This window comes from Bos taurus, chromosome 22, assembly GCF_002263795.3.
Source record: "Bos taurus isolate L1 Dominette 01449 registration number 42190680 breed Hereford chromosome 22, ARS-UCD2.0, whole genome shotgun sequence".
NCBI lineage: Eukaryota > Metazoa > Chordata > Mammalia > Artiodactyla > Bovidae > Bos > Bos taurus.
Window position 1 is genome coordinate 38,886,764 of NC_037349.1, and position 18,747 is coordinate 38,905,510.

An 18,747-nucleotide genomic window follows, 5' to 3' on the forward strand; every position below is an offset into this window, starting at 1 on the left:
GTAACTCGCCATTTTCCCCTTCCCCAGCCCCTGGCAACCACTTTCATATACTGTTCTATGAATTTGACTACTCTAGATACCTTATGGAAGTGGAATCATAGTATTTGTCTTTTTTTTCACTGACTGACTTAGCACAGTATCCTCAAGGTTTCTCCATGTTATAGCATTTGACAGGATTTCCTTCCTTTTTAAGATTAAACGCTGTTCCATCATATATCGATACCACCTTTTGCTTATTCATTCTTCTATCCATAGCCACTTGGGTTGCTTCTGCCTTTTGGCTCTTGCAAATAATGCTGCTCTGAACACAGGTGTGCAAATATCTCTTCAAGATCCTGCTTTCCGTTTCCTTGCATCTGTGGAATTGCTGGGTCTCCCATCTTTTTATAATAGCAGGTTGTGGAAATGGTGGAAGAGTAGTATCCAAATGTAAGTTGAAGGTGCATTCACAGCAGAAAATCCACTTTCGTGCCTCCTTTCTGTGCCTTTCTGTCTTTAGGTAAATATCTGTGAGCTGATCTTTGAGTTTTTTCATTCAGAGTTGGCAGACTTTCCAGAAATATCTTGGACGTATTGGGAAAGCAGACCTTTTGGGTGCTGTCTCAGCTCCTTGCGGGTGGCCATTCACCATACCGAGATGTGGGGTTGGGCGGGATACAAGGGGACTTGTGACCTGCTGGATTTCACATAGTCTGATTGATTCAGAAGTGACAAACTCATTTCCCGTATGGCTTTGAGTGTTTTGGACAGCTTACTGAAATTGTCAGTTTATCAAACCATAAAAAAAAAAAAAGGACATATCTTCCAAAGAGAGATCCCTGTATAACCTGTATAAATATAACCTTTGAATTAAACTCTCCTGGTTGATTTGATCCTAGAAAGAACCCTTTGGGACTCTTACTTTCCTTGTATTTTCTCCCAGGCAGCTAGTAGTGATGGTACTGACTTGTTGAAAAGGCTACAGTACATTTAGTCAAGAGTCCAAGTAGAGTCATTATTTTGAACATCCATTTGAAACGTCATTCCTGAACACATTGCTTATTGCACATTTCTCTGTATTTCAGGTTTAGACAGGTAAAATTTGGTCTTGAATAGATAACTGCTTATTTTAATAAAAGAATATTAAGGTATCACTTAAGCCCTTTTGAAGGAAATTAAAAATAAAATTGCTCCCATATGTTAAATTCTATATATGTTCCTATAGAAGAAGCAAATATTTTTTAAAGTATCAATTTAAGTCAAAGTTAAAAAAATATATTTTATTTGCAGTATCTCTTCTTATGAGAAGAAACTAAACGTAAAAGAGTCGCTGGGTTCTCTTCATACCATGTTGTAGATAGCAAAGGTCTCTGGAACCATGGTTTCAGCAAGTTGCCTCTGATGTCCCCCTCAGTCTGGATTGCATCAGACTTTCAGAGGTTGCTGTCCAGAGTTTAGAACCCTGAAAAGCCACAGCATCAAGACAGCTTTGTAAAGATTTCAATGAAATGGGTTTTAGCCATCCAGAGAATTATCAGTTTAGTCACTCAGTCATGTCTGACTCTTGGCGACCCCATGGACTGCAGCACAGCAGGCTTCCCTGTCCATCACCAACTCCTGGAGCTTGCTCAAACTCATGTCCATTGAGTCGGTGATGCCATCCAACCATCTCATCCTCTGTCTTTCCCTTCTCCTCCTGCCTTCAATCTTTCCCAGCATCAGGGTCTTTTCCAGTGAGTCAGTTCTTTGCATCAGGTGGCCAAAGTATTAAAGATTTAAAAAAAAAAAAAACAACCTTCAACTTAAAAAAAAAACACTTGGGACAGCCTAGAATGTCCCCCTGATTATCTGTACCCTCTGTGGTATCTTTGTGCTTTTATCTGGGCGTCCTGAAGCTGTGACTGGAAATACCCACTTCTAGAAGCAGTTGTTTTGGTGAATCAAATCCTGAATTAGTGTCACTCAAGTAAGGCAAAAGATTGCATCTCTCAATTACATGTCATTTTTTTAAAGTACTCAGATGATACACCCTCTTAGCGAAGCATATCAGCTCCCTTTGGGGGCTCTGACAAACCCTGAAACTTATGTGCAGTCTTTTAGTGTTCATCGACTTGGCACAGTTGTCTTGAACATGCCAAGCCTTTGTCAAACCCTCTCTGAATCTGGAGTGTAACACCAAATACAACCAGATCCTTAGCCGTAAGAAACCCATGAGGCTGTGGAATTTTGGCCCAGGTCAACAAAGCTTTGGAGACTTTGGTAGGAGTGTGGAGGAAACCTTAATGAAGCTTTTCACATGCTCTTAAATTACCCAAATTGTAAGAAAGAAATATGCATTGAAAGCTTCAAATGTAAAATATTTCATTACAGTATTTCAATGCAGCCATTTAAATAGGTTGCAGGTTTCCTTTCTGCTAATAATAATCCACTTTTGTCACAAAAAGCAGCAGGAGGAACATAGTCACATGGGTGTGGTCCAAGTATTATCTTCCTCTTTGACTCTTTGCCAACATAGAAAATGTCCTTTCTTCATTAGTCCAGGCAAGGTGCTGAGGCAGTTTCTCTCATGTCTGGCTGTGTTGCATTGGAGAAAGGGTACTTTCCAAAGAAAAGATAAAAATCTTCCAGGTTTCACTGTTTCCTCACTTCAGAAATACAGGTTGCTTATCAAGAAGTTGTAAAGTACCTGTTTGCTCAGATCTTATTCAAAGAATGGGAACTGCTCAGAAAGCTTTGCACAACCCTGACTAGCTGGCACTTAGGAACGTACTATTAATATTTCTTATTCATGGAATAAGGTAGGACAGCAGGTCTAGATAATAACAGCTAACACTCAGTATATGCCTGGTGCTATTGTAAGCATGCCACACGTATTAACTCATTTAATTCCCACAACAACCCTAAGTGGTTTTTCTGATCATCCCCATTTAGCAGATAAGAAAACTGAGGCACAGGGATGATAAGGAATTTATCAGGATTCTAACACAGGACGGGCCTGATTCAAGTCCAGTCTCTTAAGCTGTACTGCATCTCAGCCTCTTGAGGCCAGGCTTCATCTCTTGCTAGCCGGTAGACCACTGCTTCTCTGAGTTTCAGTTTCCTAATCTGTGAAGTGAGGCTGTAGATGATGATAAAGACTCAACTGTTCAGACTTTAGCCACGAATTGCCCAGGCACTTAGCACTTTGCCTCCCTGGCATGAATGGGGTGAACATGCCAGTTTCAAACGAAACATGCATTTGAAAATGAGCCAACAGTAGAACTCAGATCATTGTAAATTTTGACTATCATTCGTGAATAGGTTATATAGGACCAAGTCACAGTTTTTAGTCAAAGAAGGTGTGTGAAGAGATGTGTTGGTGTATGGTGTGGTTATTGGTCCTTAGACCAAACACCGTAATTTCTGAAAGGGTACATTTTCATGTATCAGGCTAAATATTACCTTCTATTGTAGGCATGTGCTTGAAATTTGTAAATGTTTATGTTTTTCTAAAAGTGGTACACTATAGCGTGCATATTATATACTTCTATAAAATTTTTCTTTCAAGAAAAAAGCAACACAGGAAGAACTTTTTGCACTAGACTGTTTTCATTGGATTTGATATTCCACCCAAAATCATTTCTCTTTCAGCCCTTTCTGATGACATCCTATTTAACTGAGCATGAAACTGAATTTCCCCAAGGCTCTCTTCCTCTCCCTGTTCACAGACCATGTTAAAGCTTATGATGGATACTTTTTCAGAACTGAAATTTTGGTCAGTGTCATAACTTTTGTATCTCCAACACTCTGTTAGGAAAATTAAATCCATTGTGACAGAGGCAGTTTTTCTAGTTGTATTTGTCATTGAAAACTCAAACTGCCCACAGTGAGAGTTTTCTCTTAAGTGGCAATTGCTGAATTACCAGCCTAAGAGAAAAGAAGAAATTAGGTAGGACTACAGAGAGAAATTAAAAATACATTGATGCTAGCTAAGAAATAGCATCCCTCACCCCCATCCAACTTTTCTGAATCATTTCTCTTAAGAGTCAGCAATGATTGTCTCTCATCCATTATTAGTTCTTTAAGGCTGTTGATTGGTTTTTTTTGTGGGAAAACCCCTGACTCCACACACTGTACCTAGCAACTTTCTAGGCTCATAGAAAGTAGAATATTTTCAACAACAGGCCAAGCTTAGACTCTGAGGGAGACAGTTCCAAAAACACTGGAACCCACCCACACACTTCTCCTTTGAGAAATTCAGAGCTGAATGACTTTGCTGAAAGGCTACCTGGCAAGTAGATCTGTTTCTATATAAACAAGCCATTGGTTTTTAAAATTATTGAGCTAAATGTGACAACTTACACAGGTGTAGTGGTAAATAACCAATTTGAAGCCTACTTCACTGCTTACTAGCCATCTGAACACAGGCTACTTATTTAACTTACCTATGCCCCTTTTTCTCATCTGTAAAACAGGGTTGTTAATACCACTGATACTTGTTTAAGTGTGTCATTTTGTTTTATATTTTTATTTTTATTATTGATGTATTTACAATACATGTTTATGTATTATGATGTATTTACAATATGCATTTCCAATATGGTGTTAATTTCTGCTGTACAGCAAAGTGACTCAGTTATACACACACACACGCACATATGCATACATTCTTTTTTATATTCTTCCTTTCCATTATGGTTTATCCCAGGACATTGAACACAGTTCCCTGTGCTATACAGTAGGACCTTGTTGCCCATCCGTCCAATATGTGACAGTTTGCATCTGTGAGCCCCAAACTCTCAGTCCATCTCTCCCCTTATTGATACTCCTAAGAGTTCAACTCTGTGGTGAAATTACATAATGCTTATAGAATGCCGTGCACATTACTTGTACATTCTAAGGACTCGATGTTCAATGAGTAGGTAGCTATATTAATTTTGGGTGCTGTGTGTCTGTGTGTGTTAGGAATCCTGTACAAAATAGCACTTTGCCAAAACTATAGACTCTAAAGTCTTAGAGAATGGTATGGTGTGATAGGCAGCCATGTAAGTTAAGCAGATATGTTAGCCCTTGCAATTTAGTGAACATGGAAACTCTACTGAGTAGTTTTATGTCCTTTTCCGCCTCTATTCCTTATTTTCATTGCCACTCACGAATGTGATGTGGCTGGCTCTGAAAACAAATGAGTCATTAACAGTAAAGTCCCTTTGGGATGTTGAATTAACATCAAGGTGGGGGAGGCTGGAGAATTTAGACTCATCTAGGTGGCTGTGATGGTAGAGGAATGAAGGCAGCAACCTTTTTATAGCGTGGTAACACTGTATCCCGCTGATGAGGGATTATCCAAATCCAGTATAACAACCCAAACGTGTTGTCCAGTGAGGTGTGAATTATCTATCCCATCTCACAATCCTGCGGCACTCCCAGAGGATAAAATTCCCAGATAAACAGTGAACCCAAGTACAGGGACTGGGGAGAGATGAATGAGTCACTTCTCAGTTTCAAAATGTTAACGAGTGATCAAGGTAAATGTCTTAATATGTTTTTTTTTAATTTTTTTTTTAATTTTATTTTATTTTTAAACTTTACATAATTGTATTAGTTTTGCCAAATATCAAAATGTTTTTTTTTAAATTGAATGCAAGACATACATAATGAACAAACTCCTATTTGTAGTAATTAAAGGCAGTATCCAACCCTGCACTTTTGCAAGATCCTGCCTCACCCTAATCCTAGCTGCAGTGAACCCCCACTTACAGAAGAGACATGTTATGTGTAAGGATTCCTCTGCACAAAGTCAGTGTAGTTAGTTGCAGGGCAGAATGTGTGACCTGAGTATATCTGCATGTTGATTTTTACCAGAAATGGATCATGAAGAGTGTTCTGTGTTGTGTATTATTCATAGAAGGATACCTGGTCTGTTTTGGGGAGTAGTAATAACAATACTGGCTAAATTTTATTGAGTGCTTACTATGCGACAGTCACTCTGCTAGGCACTTTACACAATTACCTCTTTTCACTCTCACAGTAGTCCTATGAAGTAGGTACTAATATTAACCCCAAGAGGAGACTAGGGGTCAGAGAGTTAAGTAGCTTAAGAGTTGAGTTTATCCAGCTAAGTATCCAACCCAAGCTGAAAGTGTAATTTATCCATGTAGGGTTTGCAAAATCACTCATTACTTGTCTGAATCCTTTGAATCCAATATTTAAATCTAGGTCAGTATAGTTTCAAATGTGTCTAACGGCACTCAGGATGGTTTTATAGGTTTGGGTGACGCTCTAACACAAAGCAGCTCTACAGTGAGATCGCTTTGGTGAGAGCTAGTCATGTGTCCTGTAAGACTTGAGCGTATGGTCCCAGAGATATTCCAATAGGAATAACCTCTTCCACCACCACATGGCTTTCTCTGGTCATTTGTTCTGTGTTCATTCTTGTTTTGTGGCATTTCTTGGGTTGAGAAAGAGACAGAAAAAAGAGGAGAGAGGTGATGGTGATGATGACGACGACGTTACCTGTGACCGCTGTCGTGATGGTGGCAGTGTTCGTTGTGGTGGCAGCTAACATTTACTGAGGCCTTATGTGCCAAGTACTGTGATGTGAGCTTTATTAGCATTAATTCATTTAGCCATCAGAAAGGCCTGTGAAAGCGTGATTAATTCCCATTGACTGATCAGGAAACTGAGTCTCTGAGAACGTAAATAATTTGCCCAGGATCACAAACCTAGGTGAAAAGGAGATCAGGCCTATGATGTTAACAGTTGTGTGGAAAAAAGGAAGGAAGGAGAAAAGACAAAAGAAAATTAATGGTAAGGTTTTAGATCAGCCTTCCAAGTTCTCTTTTTTTATTTATTTTTTTGCATTCAATTAAAAAAAAAAATTTTAAGTGTCGTTGATTTACAATATCATGTTAGTTTCAGCAGTTTAGCTACCCAAGAAGTTCCCAACTCTCCAAGGCTTTACTAGCCTTTCTTCTTTTGGCTTCTAACTGTAAAATCTTCACAAAATTATTCCCTAGGGAATGTACTTTCGTGGTGCCCAGGTAACTGGTGATTTTATTTCTCGAGGGCTTTTTTAGGATTAAACTAACCTTATGTAGGTAGTTTCCAGTTAATATACCTGAACTAAGGCAAGGCACAGTATATGCCATGCACTCACAAGTTTTATTTCTAAGGGTTTAGAGTGCATTTTACCAAAATTTTTGTGGCTATCTCTGGAAAAGGCATATCTGAACCAAAGACAAAACAAAGCAGGGAGAACTTAAAATGTTGTATTAATTTCCTCTTTCAAAGAATCATAACAAATCTGCTATATTAGCATCAATCTCAAATAAAGCAAACCTGATTAATAAGCACTGTAAACTGCATGAGGAAAAGCAAGAACACCCCAGACACCCAGTAATATGCTGATGAAATGCTTTAACAACTGGCTTTCTGGAAAGGAGAAGGCCCTAGTTGGTGGCATTTGCCAATTTCCATAGGGTAAGAACTCCCACTAAGGCCTATTTCTAGCTATCAGTGTGATACCCCCCGAATGTAGAGTTGGGAAGAGATACACCAGATTAGCTCTCATGCCCAGTGCACTGTTACACCCTCCTGGGTAGCAGTCTTTAGATGATCAGCTTTTTCATGCCAGTGCCTAGCCCTGCAAAACCGCCACTTCCGGACTCGCTAGCAGTGTGACTGCAGGCACCTGCGGTCACTTCACCTCTCTCGGCCTTGGTTGCCTCCTCTCCACGGTGGAGATCAAAGGTGGAAGATCCCTTTCACCCCTTAACGTTTTCAAGTTCTCCAAGGCAGTGACTCCTGCTTCCTCCAACATCCAAGTGCCTGTAAGCGCCTTTCTGGAAACCAAGTTAGCACCGCACTTCATCCAAAAGTGTCTCCAATTTCATCTCCTGAGCATAAGGTTTGGAAAGGAGCGACTTACTCCCTTTTGCCTCTTGAAGTGTGTAGCCAATGGGGCATCATACATTTTTTACACTTCTTTCACAAGATGTGAGATCCAGGAGGAAAAGCATGGATGTTCCAGGGCTTTCTTGTTCTCCTGGAGTGGAAATCTGTGAGTGTGATAAGCTGACGCATCCATCTCCCTTTCAGCAGCACAGAAAGAGTATTGAGAGCAGTCTACCTTTTTCTTGTTCTCGTTTGACTATCCAAAAGCCATTTTTTACAAGAAGGGGAATTACTTATATGAAATAGCGGGTGGGGGGGGCTCTTTAGCTTTTTCTTCCCCTGAAAGGTGGCATGTCTCTCAGCGAAGAGAAAAAGGCACGTTGCACAAGGCTCGCTGGCAGCGAGGGAAGCCAGCGCCGGTTTGCCTGTTGTCACAGCCAAAGCGAAATGCAACCTCTGCCTAGAAGCCCGAGTGCCATATTCCTCTTTTGTGTCCCTGAGATGCACCCATCATGGGGCCCTGGTCTGGTCAGATTGGCCGGGAGGTCACCCAAGTTCCTTTGAGGGTCATTTTCCAACCCCAGGAGGTGGGAGTGGGGAGATAGGGGGGTGTTGCTCATGACTCTCAAAATAGACTATTTGAGCCCCCAGACTGCATGTCAGATAAAGCCAGTAAATGTGGGAATTTGAGACCTGGGGTAAACACAGGAGGGCCCCCAGTTGCTGAGAGTAAAGCAGGGCTGTACCCATGACCTAGTCATGTTCCTGTCCCAGCCCCTTAACAAACCCAGATGCGGTGACAGCAAGAGCTCCAGGATCCCAAGGCAGGAGGTGCCAAAAAAACCCCAAATAATCACAACCACCACCCCCACCCCCAAAAAAATGTTTCAGTAAAATGTTCTCACTCCTAGAAGGGAAAACCTGTCCACACCTAAAGCAGCTTGACCAGGGCAAACCCCCTCCCGACATGGGGTGAACCACAGATCTCAAGGAAAAGAACACCCCCACCCCCCCACTCTTTTGGGGAGGGACAGAAGGTTCCCCGAAACTGACAGTTTCGCCTCCATGATCTTTAAAAGAGCAGAAGTTGGCTGTGAGGCTGCAGTGCTGCCTCGATTGGGGTAGTGTGGTCTCTGTTTGCGGCTGGGCTCCAAGGAGAGCCACAATTGGCTCTGATGAGGAAAGAGCCTCAAAATGGGAGATTGCAGAGAGGGGCCATGGCTGCGACTGTGTCGTTTCTTACAAGGTGAAACTTGGCAGTTCTACCTTGCAAGTAAAAACCCAAATTAATTTTTTTTTTTTTAAGAAATTAAGTCAGAAACAAGGCTTCGGAAAAACTGTGAGTGTTAGGCATAAACTGATTTTGGATGATCTTTAGGTGAGAAAGGGTGGAGTTACCATCAGAAACATGTTTTTATTTATGCTTTTCAAATCTCCACTGGTGTGCGTGTGCGTGTGTGCGAATGTGCGTGTCAGTTAGCAGGAGAGTATGCAACGTTTCAATTCTTTAACCACTTTTTTTTTTTTTTTACGTCTTTTCTGTGCACAGTTCATGTACTTCCCTATAAATAAATATATAGGTCCATCCACACCTTTTCATTTTATTTGTAAATTGTTTGGTATAAGCGGCAACGCGTAATGAAACCTGGTGAAGTTTAAAAGATTAGATTTTTTTTTTTCGTACTGACACTTCATAACACTGTTCATATGTCTCCGAGTGAGATTTATGAATATATGAGCAGTGCTGCAAAATTATACCGCACCAGAGACTCTCTTCACCACAGGGGTGGCAGTCTAAAGTGACACAGCTTCAAGCATTTTTCACAGACAAGAAGCAAAATTTAACCCCCTTAAGGGGAAGTATGATTTCAACAGCTTGAAATGAGCTCATTTGTAGATGTTTTTTTTCCCCCTCTTATCTTCCATAATTTTTGGGTGTTAAGATTAAAACAGATGCACAGCCAATGTAAGGCCACATAAGCTGCCCAGAGTATAATTTGGCCCTTAAAGAGAAACCCTCCTTCATCGTTTTTATTCAGATGCCCCATTACGGTAAATGAAGGTAAACCTTGCCCTAAATTCCTAAGGCTCTCAGCCTGATTCCCAGAACGGTCCTAAGGAGACAGGGTTTGGATTTCTCTACAGGTAAGTAGCCAGTGGCATCAACTGGCTCAGTGGAGTAGTCCCCCATCTGCCCGGACCCCTAAGACAATGGCATTAGGACATACACAGTGACTTACATCTCGGCTGAGTAAAATGAACCAAAAGAGCAAAAAATGGTCCTTATGAAATTGATTGCATATGAGGTGTGTAGAGTGGAAGAGTTCTGTTTTCAATCCCGAGTCCAAACCGCTCTCTTTTCGGCTGACCTGGGACCCTGTGACTTTGTGTCAACTCACTGTTTGTGATCTCTGTGCTCTCAAATTCTCTCTAACCATTTTGTCTTCCTTTTGGAGCAGAGCAGGGTGCTCACACGCGGCCTGTTCCCTCTCTGCTGTTTAAATGCTCCATGATGTGTTGGCTGGAGAACTTTTGTCTCTTTTTTCAGCAATGGTACAACAGCTCCATGAACGTGATCTGTACCTGGCTGACGGACCGGATGGACTTACAGCTTCACATTTATCAGTTGAAAACTCTAATTAGGATGGTCAAGGTAAAAGAAAACATGGTGATTCTCCTTTGCAAATAGCTGGCCGAAATACATTGCATTGGCAAGCTCTAGGACTTCTCTAACACAAAGAATATTAGTTTATGTATAAAACAAGACGATTCTTAAAACAGTATCTCAGGCAAGAATAAAACAAGACGACTCTTAAAACAGTATCTCAGGCAAGAAAAACCGATGAAATCATTGTGGGCTGCCTGGTTAATTTATTATTCAGACATCAGAGGGAAATTTAATAAAAAGGCATTTGATACGTTATCCAGACTGGAAAAATACTTTATGTATTTGCCATGCAAATATACTGCTGGAGCCTTTGTGCCCTTTTGCATTAGACTTTCAGAAGCTGGCTTTGGGGTACTGCCATGCTAATCACCTCCATTATGAATTTCATTTATGGTTTAATTAAATTAAATTTTGCCACAATTAATTTAATAGAAATATTTACCTCCAGCTCCTTCTAAATATGTCCTGTGACCGTTATCAGGATGCAAATCAATATTGTTCTCATAGTTAATTGAACTAGTTTCTCTTACAATGCGTGTATACAATCAAATGTAAAGGATCACGAAGGTGAGGTAACATACCCTGAACGTAGCTTTTTTTCCCCCTGTTCTTGTGTGTGCACCTTGGACTAATGATAATTATTTCAGCGTGAAATCTCAGTGGTTTACATGAAATAATAAGATCACAGAAGGGGGTAAATACGTTTTTGATCATTTCAGTTTCCATTTGATGCTGCACCGTAGAGGGTTTTAAAAACATTCGTATGCAAAAATCTCATTCAAAGCACAAAGTCTCTTTAAAAATATTTTAATAATAAAACAGCACTGAATTTCTATTTTCTTAACAGTTTGCCAAAAGTCACCCCCCTCCCGCCTGCCCCATTTCTTAGTCTCTTTCGGATTAGCACCATTTCATTCAAGGTACTCCTCTACCTCAGTGCTGACTTAAAACCAATTACTGTTCCGTTGAGTGTAATTAAGGAGAATTATTATCATGTGCATTTGATCTCACAAAGAGTTCTCCCAGGGAAGGTTACAGACAGTGTATTGCAGCTCCTAAAAAAGAAACGTATGTGGTCAGACTGTGTACCCAACCTTATTTCATATTTTTAAATGTAAGTTCCTTAAGGCAACCTCACTAACCATTGCCTGATCCCTTGAATTCCATTTTCTGGCTATAAATACTCTTAGAGGAATTTTTTTCTATTTGACCTTTCCTGGGCAGACATGCATTTTAGTCTGTTACAATATCTTCCCATTACTGATATTTCCAGATTTTTGTTGAGCCTGTTAGAATTAGCAATATTTTATTAAGAAAAAAAATATAAGTCAGAGAGGAGGTTGCTTCTTAGCCTCTGCCAAAAACAACACAGACATGAGCCACAGGGAAAGGGACACAGAAACATCCCTGCCAAAGGAACTCCTTCACTTTTGCCAAAAGTGGGCCCGGCTTAACTACAGCCACAACACAGAGGGATGAAGCAGAATTCACCACCTCTTTGCTAAGTACGTTACCCAGGGGCCTCCTCCTCCTCCAGGCAAACTTCCAATGATAATTGGCTTTTTTTTCCTGCCTCTCCATCCACTCCATTTATTCATCCATTCATTCGTTATCCAGCAAGCATTTGTTCATCCATCCAACCTCAGACAAATATTAGTTGAGCCCCTACTTGCGTGTTACACAATGGAGTATTTTAAAAAAAAAAGAAAAACAACTCTATGTCATTAGACATGCGGAGTCTGGTTGAGAAACACACTGCTCTGGAATTTGAATAGAGAGGAGAATATTTGAATAGTCTCAACCTTTCTTTTCCCCATCATATTCTGGCAACCAATTCTAAGTGATTGAAAAGTACAGAACAACCAAGTAAATCGTCTGGATATCTGGTCTCCAGCAGACTGGCATCTGATCAACCTCTTAGCCATACTCCCTCCAGGTGAAGACACAGTTCTACTAGCTACCTAGCCTTGCAGCTTGAGCCACAGTTAGGGTGACCTTTGAATATCTTTTAAGTAATCAGGATGTACTTTTTAAGTAGTTAGGATGATCAGATTACTTTTAAGAAAGAAAGACAAATGCTACAGATAATCATACTGGGACCACAGATATAACCTGGCAAAGGGAACCCGTGGTCAGCCTATTTATGGTCTTTTGTTACTGGACATCACTGAGCTGAGCAGCAGTCACGAGTTAACGCTGCAGTCATTGCCACACGTGATTTCAGGAGTGGTTGACGTGGTGACTGACACTAGGACTGCACCAGATGGACTCTAGAAACCGGAAATCCTAATGCAAGTGGTGTTGAAGTATGTTACTGTACCTTCTTTTGACCCCTTAGCATGCTTCCCATATCAAGAGGAGAAACAAACAGCAGAATCAGTAGCTGAAATGATATGCAGTGTGATGAGGAGAGTTGTAGTTAGAGAGGGACCTTCTGCAAAAAAAACGTGTTTTGCGAAGTAGACAACAGCCAGATGCTTCTGGTCATGTTCAATTAACGCAAAGGGATTCCTAGAAAAACAGTCCCTGGGATACCTCAGGAAATCCAAGAGAAATTGCCTGAAGGAACAAAGAAAGAACTGGTGGTACAGCAACACCAAACCATTGTTCTTGAAAAAGAGCCAAATTTCTTCCCTGAGACCACGAAGTTGTGAACAGAATAGATACACTTCTTTCCCAAGGAGACGAGCCATGAGTCACATGCCTGCAACATACTGATGAGGCATTAACGCTCCATCTTCCCCCTAATTGTGGCTGCCCGTGATCAGTTTTGTATACCAATATGCATATGTCTGTCTTGTGAATGAGACAAAGGGATACGCAGTCACAAGCCTCAAAAAATACTGAAGACCAGACTGCAGCAGCAATCACAAAATACCATATCATGCAATCCATTATTTATGTGTTACAGCTATTCACACTATCATATGATACTATACTAACCTAAGAGAAAAAACCAGACCCCCCCCAAAAAAAAGAACCAAAACAATGATGGAACATTTCCCTTTATGAAACTGAATAAACAAGCTTATGTTCTTTGCTTTGTCTCATCTAATACAGTTTATCCTGTCACCATTTCTCATTTTCTGTCATTCAACAAATCTCAGTTTTCAGTACAAGTGAAATCTGAGCATGGCGGCTTCTCTTGTGACAGTGCATGCAGTGTGACACTTAGCTGAGGCCACTGTTCTCACCCCCACACTCGCCTTGAGCCCCCTCCCACCCTCCATGGAGATGAGATCTCCCTCATCACTGCATCTTTTCCCTCTTTAGAAAACCTATAGAGATTTCCGATTGCAAGGAGTCCTGGACTCAACCTTAAACAGCAAGACCTACGAAACCATCCGGAACCGTCTCACTGTGGAGGAGGCCACAGCGTCTGTGAGCGAGGGTGGGGGCCTGCAGGGGATCAGCATGAAGGACAGCGACGAGGAAGATGAAGAGGATGATTAGAATGCTCAGGCTCAGGGTCCATTAGGACAGAGTCTTGTAATCAATGCATGTCCTTAGTCTGTTAGTTAACCCCATTAGGGAATTTTCTGTCAACTCCCATGCCCATGAGATGTGTACCGAGACAATTGCCATTTTAGGTATGTGGTACCCAGATTAGCAAATGACCTTTCAAATACCACTTTGGAGAATACATAGCTCAATTGCTAGGCGTACCCCTGTGTACAGCAGAGTCCAGTGATGCTTCATTAATGTGCTGTGTGTGCGCGTTGACAGTAAATGGATATGAGGGCGAGTACGCCAAGTACCTTCTTCATTTCCCGTATGTGGATGCCAGTTATTTAAATGAGTACAATAAATGAATTTAAGACAAATAGATCTGCTTTGTTTTTTGAAAAACAAAAGGCAAGTCTCCAACAACCAACTTTTGGTTCCTTCTCTTCCCCTGAAACTGAAAAAAATGAACCCTTGGCATCCTTGTTAACCCATACGGTCATTTATCCAGATAATTACCCAAAAAAGGATGGCGACATACCAATGGATTGATCCTCCTCCTAATTGCCATGGCACGAGTGATCCTCTCATGACATCCAGCACAGTTCAGAGCAACTGTCTTCTATCAAAGTTTATCCTATTAAATGTTATGCTTTTATGTTTCAATAACCATGTATGTAAAAAAAAAAAAAGAAGAAGACCTGAATATTTAAATTATGACCCTAGACTATAAATGTGTTTATATTAAGATATGGATATTTCCTTCAGTAGATTGTAACCATCATTTCAAATTATTTTGTTCCACGCTGGTTTTTATATCTGTCATGTACATTGCATTTTGTTCTGTGACTGCATGACCCTGGGGTCCTCTGCAGAGCTCTTTCTTTCCGTGTAAAGTAGTAGATCCATCTTGCTTTTGCCTTATATAAAGCCTACAGTTATGAAAGTGCGGAAAACTGTGGCTTCTCAATAAATAACTATTCAGATGTCCCAAGAGTACTTTTGAGTCTTTTTTTCCTTGCATCTCCTTTGAAAGCTGGAACTAAAACACACAAATCAGGAAGATGTGGGCAAGAGGAGGCAAGGGGTCGTTTTCACAGAGTGTTCTTGAAACTGCTGGAGTGGGTAGTTTACAAACGCTTGTCTCCACGAGAAACAGTGTAAAATTCCATTAATGCAGACTCCACTAATTCAGAATCTGTGGGCATTTGGACATGTTGGGCTGATTACACTTGCATTATAGGATAAATAAGGGTTTGCTAAGCAAGAGAGTAGTGTAAACGAGAGAAATGTTTCTCCTGTATGAAGAGAAGGCCAACAAACTGTTTTTAAGCACCACTTTAACAGCAGTGTTTGCATTCAAACAAAGCGTGTGCCAATTATATATGATTCTTATATATTTGTTAAAGCATTTTACAAGATTCTCTAAGATACGGAGTACTCGTCTTGCTCCCCAGTCTTTGTCAGCCGTGTAATCACCTAAGTTTAAAAGACAACCAAACATTTTGGTAGCCCTGCCTGTTTTGTCTGTGTCTGCCACTAAATCAGTCTGACCTTTTCCTTAGGGCTGACAAAGGTCTTAGAGAAGCAACTACTTCTTCATTAGGACCAGGCAAAATGCTCAGCAGTTGGTCTCGACAGATCAACCCTCTAAATATAGCACATCTCACTCTATTTAATCCTTAAGGTCTGCAGGAACAAATCACCAGTACTTCCTGCCCTTGGTACTGAGAATAACTCCCATTTATTGAGCAACTATTTTATACCCATAGTTGCTGTTATTGGGCAAGTATTTTATTATCAAATGTACTCATTTTATACATTCTACATGTCTTAACCACATTCAGATTTCACAACCACCTTAGGGAGAGAGGACTGTAATTATGCTCATTCTAGATGAAAATACTGAGATAAGAAAGGATAAGGTAACTTACCCCATGGTGACACAATTCCACGTAGAAACACTCACCTAAAGATACGAGCACACAATCGTTCAGACAAATGATGAGGAGACAGGTGTAAAACATCTCTGATTGCCACCGGCTCAATGGACATGAGTTTGAGCAAGCTCCAGGAATTGGTGATGGACAGGGAAGCCTGGCATGCGGTAGTCCATAGGGCCGCAGAGTTGGACAAGACTGAGCAACTGAACGACTGAACTGAACTGAGGATGCAGGTGTAAAACATCTCTGATTGCCCAACAGCACAAAGTCAGGGTGGAAGAGTTAGAATGCTGTAAGATATATTTGTATCGGTGACATTTTGAGTTGCAAAACTAAAGTCTGTTTCTCGCAGCGATTAGAAACAACTAAAGAGTGCACAAGAGAGCACATCACCCAGTGCACAGGAGCTGGGGAGAGGAAGAAAATGCTCAGGAGCCTGGAGGAGTGAGGTGACCAACCCGAAAGGCAGAAAGAGAAGCAAGGTAGAAAAGACCTTAAAGCAAGGTTGGTTGGTTTTTATTAAGTTTCCTCCAAAAGAAGCGTTCACCACAGCACAGCACTGAGGGTCCTGTTGGACACCATCCCTCTGTGGGGAGACCCCAGAGGGAGGCCTGGAGGAAAGAAAATGACATCCGAAGGGCTCAGAGACCAAAAACTGACCAAGTTCACATTCAGATTATCCTGAGCTCAAAACTGGGAAGGAGACCATTTGGGAACCTTGAGCTTTCTTTTTTATTCCTTTGGGATGTAATGTGAAGTTTGCTTCTCCTTTTTCTAAATTAAAGTATGATATACCTGCAAAGGAGTATGCACATCCTAAGCATACAGCTCGGTGATTTGTGAAAGGGAGCACATTTTTTGAATCACCAGCAGATCAAGAACTGGCACATAAGGAACACCCCCAGATAGACCCAGGCTCACGCCCCTTCCCAGTCTGTCCCCCTCCTTAGGGGTAACCACTGTCCAAAGGTTACCACTATCCTGGTTTCTAATTGCATCAGTTAAAGCTCTCATGCAGTTAGACTCACAGTGCATAATCTTTTTGCTCTGTATTACACTGTTGGTGCAGCTGTGCTTCATTTCTTTCTGGTCTCTATAAACTCCAATGTATGACTATACCACAGTGCATTTATCTATGTTAACATATATATATATATATATTTGGTTTGGGGCTCTTATAAATCATACTGCCATGAATTTCTTTGTGCATAACTTGTGGTACAGTTGCTGGGTTAGAAGATAAAGATATGTTGTTCATTTTTAGGAAATACTGCCAGTTTTCCACAGAGCAAGAACAGAGTTATAGTCTGACCAGCAGAGACTCAAAGTCCCTGACAACCATAGGTATTGACCTTGACAGTACTAAGTATTGTCACTACTTTTAATTTTCATCATTCTGGTAAGTGGTGCAGTGGTTTATGATTGTAGTTCAGTAATTACACAAATAGAATTGATGGCCTTTTAACACATATAATAGTAGTTTGGGTAGCCTCTCATGAATTGCATGTTTAATTTTTATTCCCTTTTCTTAAAAGAGGAAAATCCTAGAATTATATGAACACTGGTAGGGAAGAGGCCATAGGAAAAAGTGCCAGATGGATGGTGAGACAGAGAGATATAGAGGGAAGTGTTAACCTGATGGAAAAGCATTCACTCTATTAGCGATCAGTCCGCAGAGAGTTGAGTCCTACTATCCAGCCAGTGCTAGAAACACCCAGGCTCTCTAATCCATTCCCTCTCATTAGCCAGTGGGTCCTTTCTAAAAGGTAAGTGTGATCTTGTCCATCCTCCAATTAAAAGAATTCAGGGCTCCCTTTGCCCATAGAATGAAGCCCAAATTCGTTCAGGGACATACAAGGTCATATCAGATTGGATCCTCACCTCTCCCACCAGTGTCCTCTGTTAACTCTACCCCCCACCCCCCAGGTTACAGCTATACCTGCCATCTTTTACTTCCCGTGCACCATGGTGCTTCCCACCTGGCCCCCTCCCCTAAGCACTTCATCTCTTCCTTCACATCCCAGCTAAGTAAATTTGACTTCCCCAGGGAAGCCCTTCCAAACCCCACCCTCAGTCCAGCATCCACGTTCCTGGTATATATCCTCCTGACGCGCTCTCCTCCTCTTTCATACTGTTCATCACACTATTCTTGGAGGGGCTATTTGCATCATTACGTGTTTCATGTAGCTCTTCTCCACTGCCAGAGGATGTGATCCCTGCCAGCTTCCCTGCTCTATCCTTATTGTAGTCACTCCATATATGATTACTGTTCCCTTAGAACCTTTAGTCTAGCCAGTATGATTCTTTAAAAGACTTACACTGAATACTCTAAGATTCAAAGGAGGGAAAAGGAAAGGAAGGCTTCCTGGAGGAGGGGGCCTTGAAGAGCCCAAAGAAACGACAGGAAGAGACATGGTCCAAAGCAGAGGGAGGTGAGGGGAACGTGCCACTTGGCTGAAGCTGTTCTTTTTTCTCCTTCCTCTGATGGATTCCTGGTGAACATAGGAAGTGCTCAACAAATACATGTTGACTTGAGACATTAATGAATATGCTTGGTGTGTTAAAGGAACCTGGCTTCATGGAAAGATTTATGCAGGGGGTTAGAAGAGATAAAGATGGGAAGGGTGCATAAGGTTTCAGGTTTCATTTAGTTTGGGTTTAATGGTCTGCATAACAAAGAGCTAACTAGGATTTTTACTTTTTCACAATATTTAAAGAAAAAAATTTTTAAGTTAAAAAAAATCAAATAGAGCAGAATTCTATGAAACACGAAGTTGAAGCCTCTTCCTTCCCCAACCCATTTCCCCAAAGTAGCCATTGCTAACAGATGGGCCTATATTC

The 18,747-nt window shown here is 41.1% G+C and overlaps 1 protein-coding gene across 19 annotated transcripts in view; it reads left to right on the forward strand.

Moving 5' to 3' along the window:
* CADPS (calcium dependent secretion activator) overlaps positions 1–15,025 on the forward strand; it is a 471,511-nt gene extending 456,486 nt beyond the window's left edge. For 18 of the 19 annotated variants that reach the window (XM_059879758.1, XM_059879763.1, XM_059879759.1 and 15 more), the window contains 2 exons: positions 10,400–10,504; positions 13,793–14,953. In XM_059879758.1, the coding sequence (XP_059735741.1) occupies positions 10,400–10,504; positions 13,793–13,972 (285 nt within the window). In that variant the 3' untranslated portion in view covers positions 13,973–14,953. 19 annotated transcript variants of the gene reach the window in all.
* Positions 15,026–18,747: the final 3,722 nt, after the last annotated feature.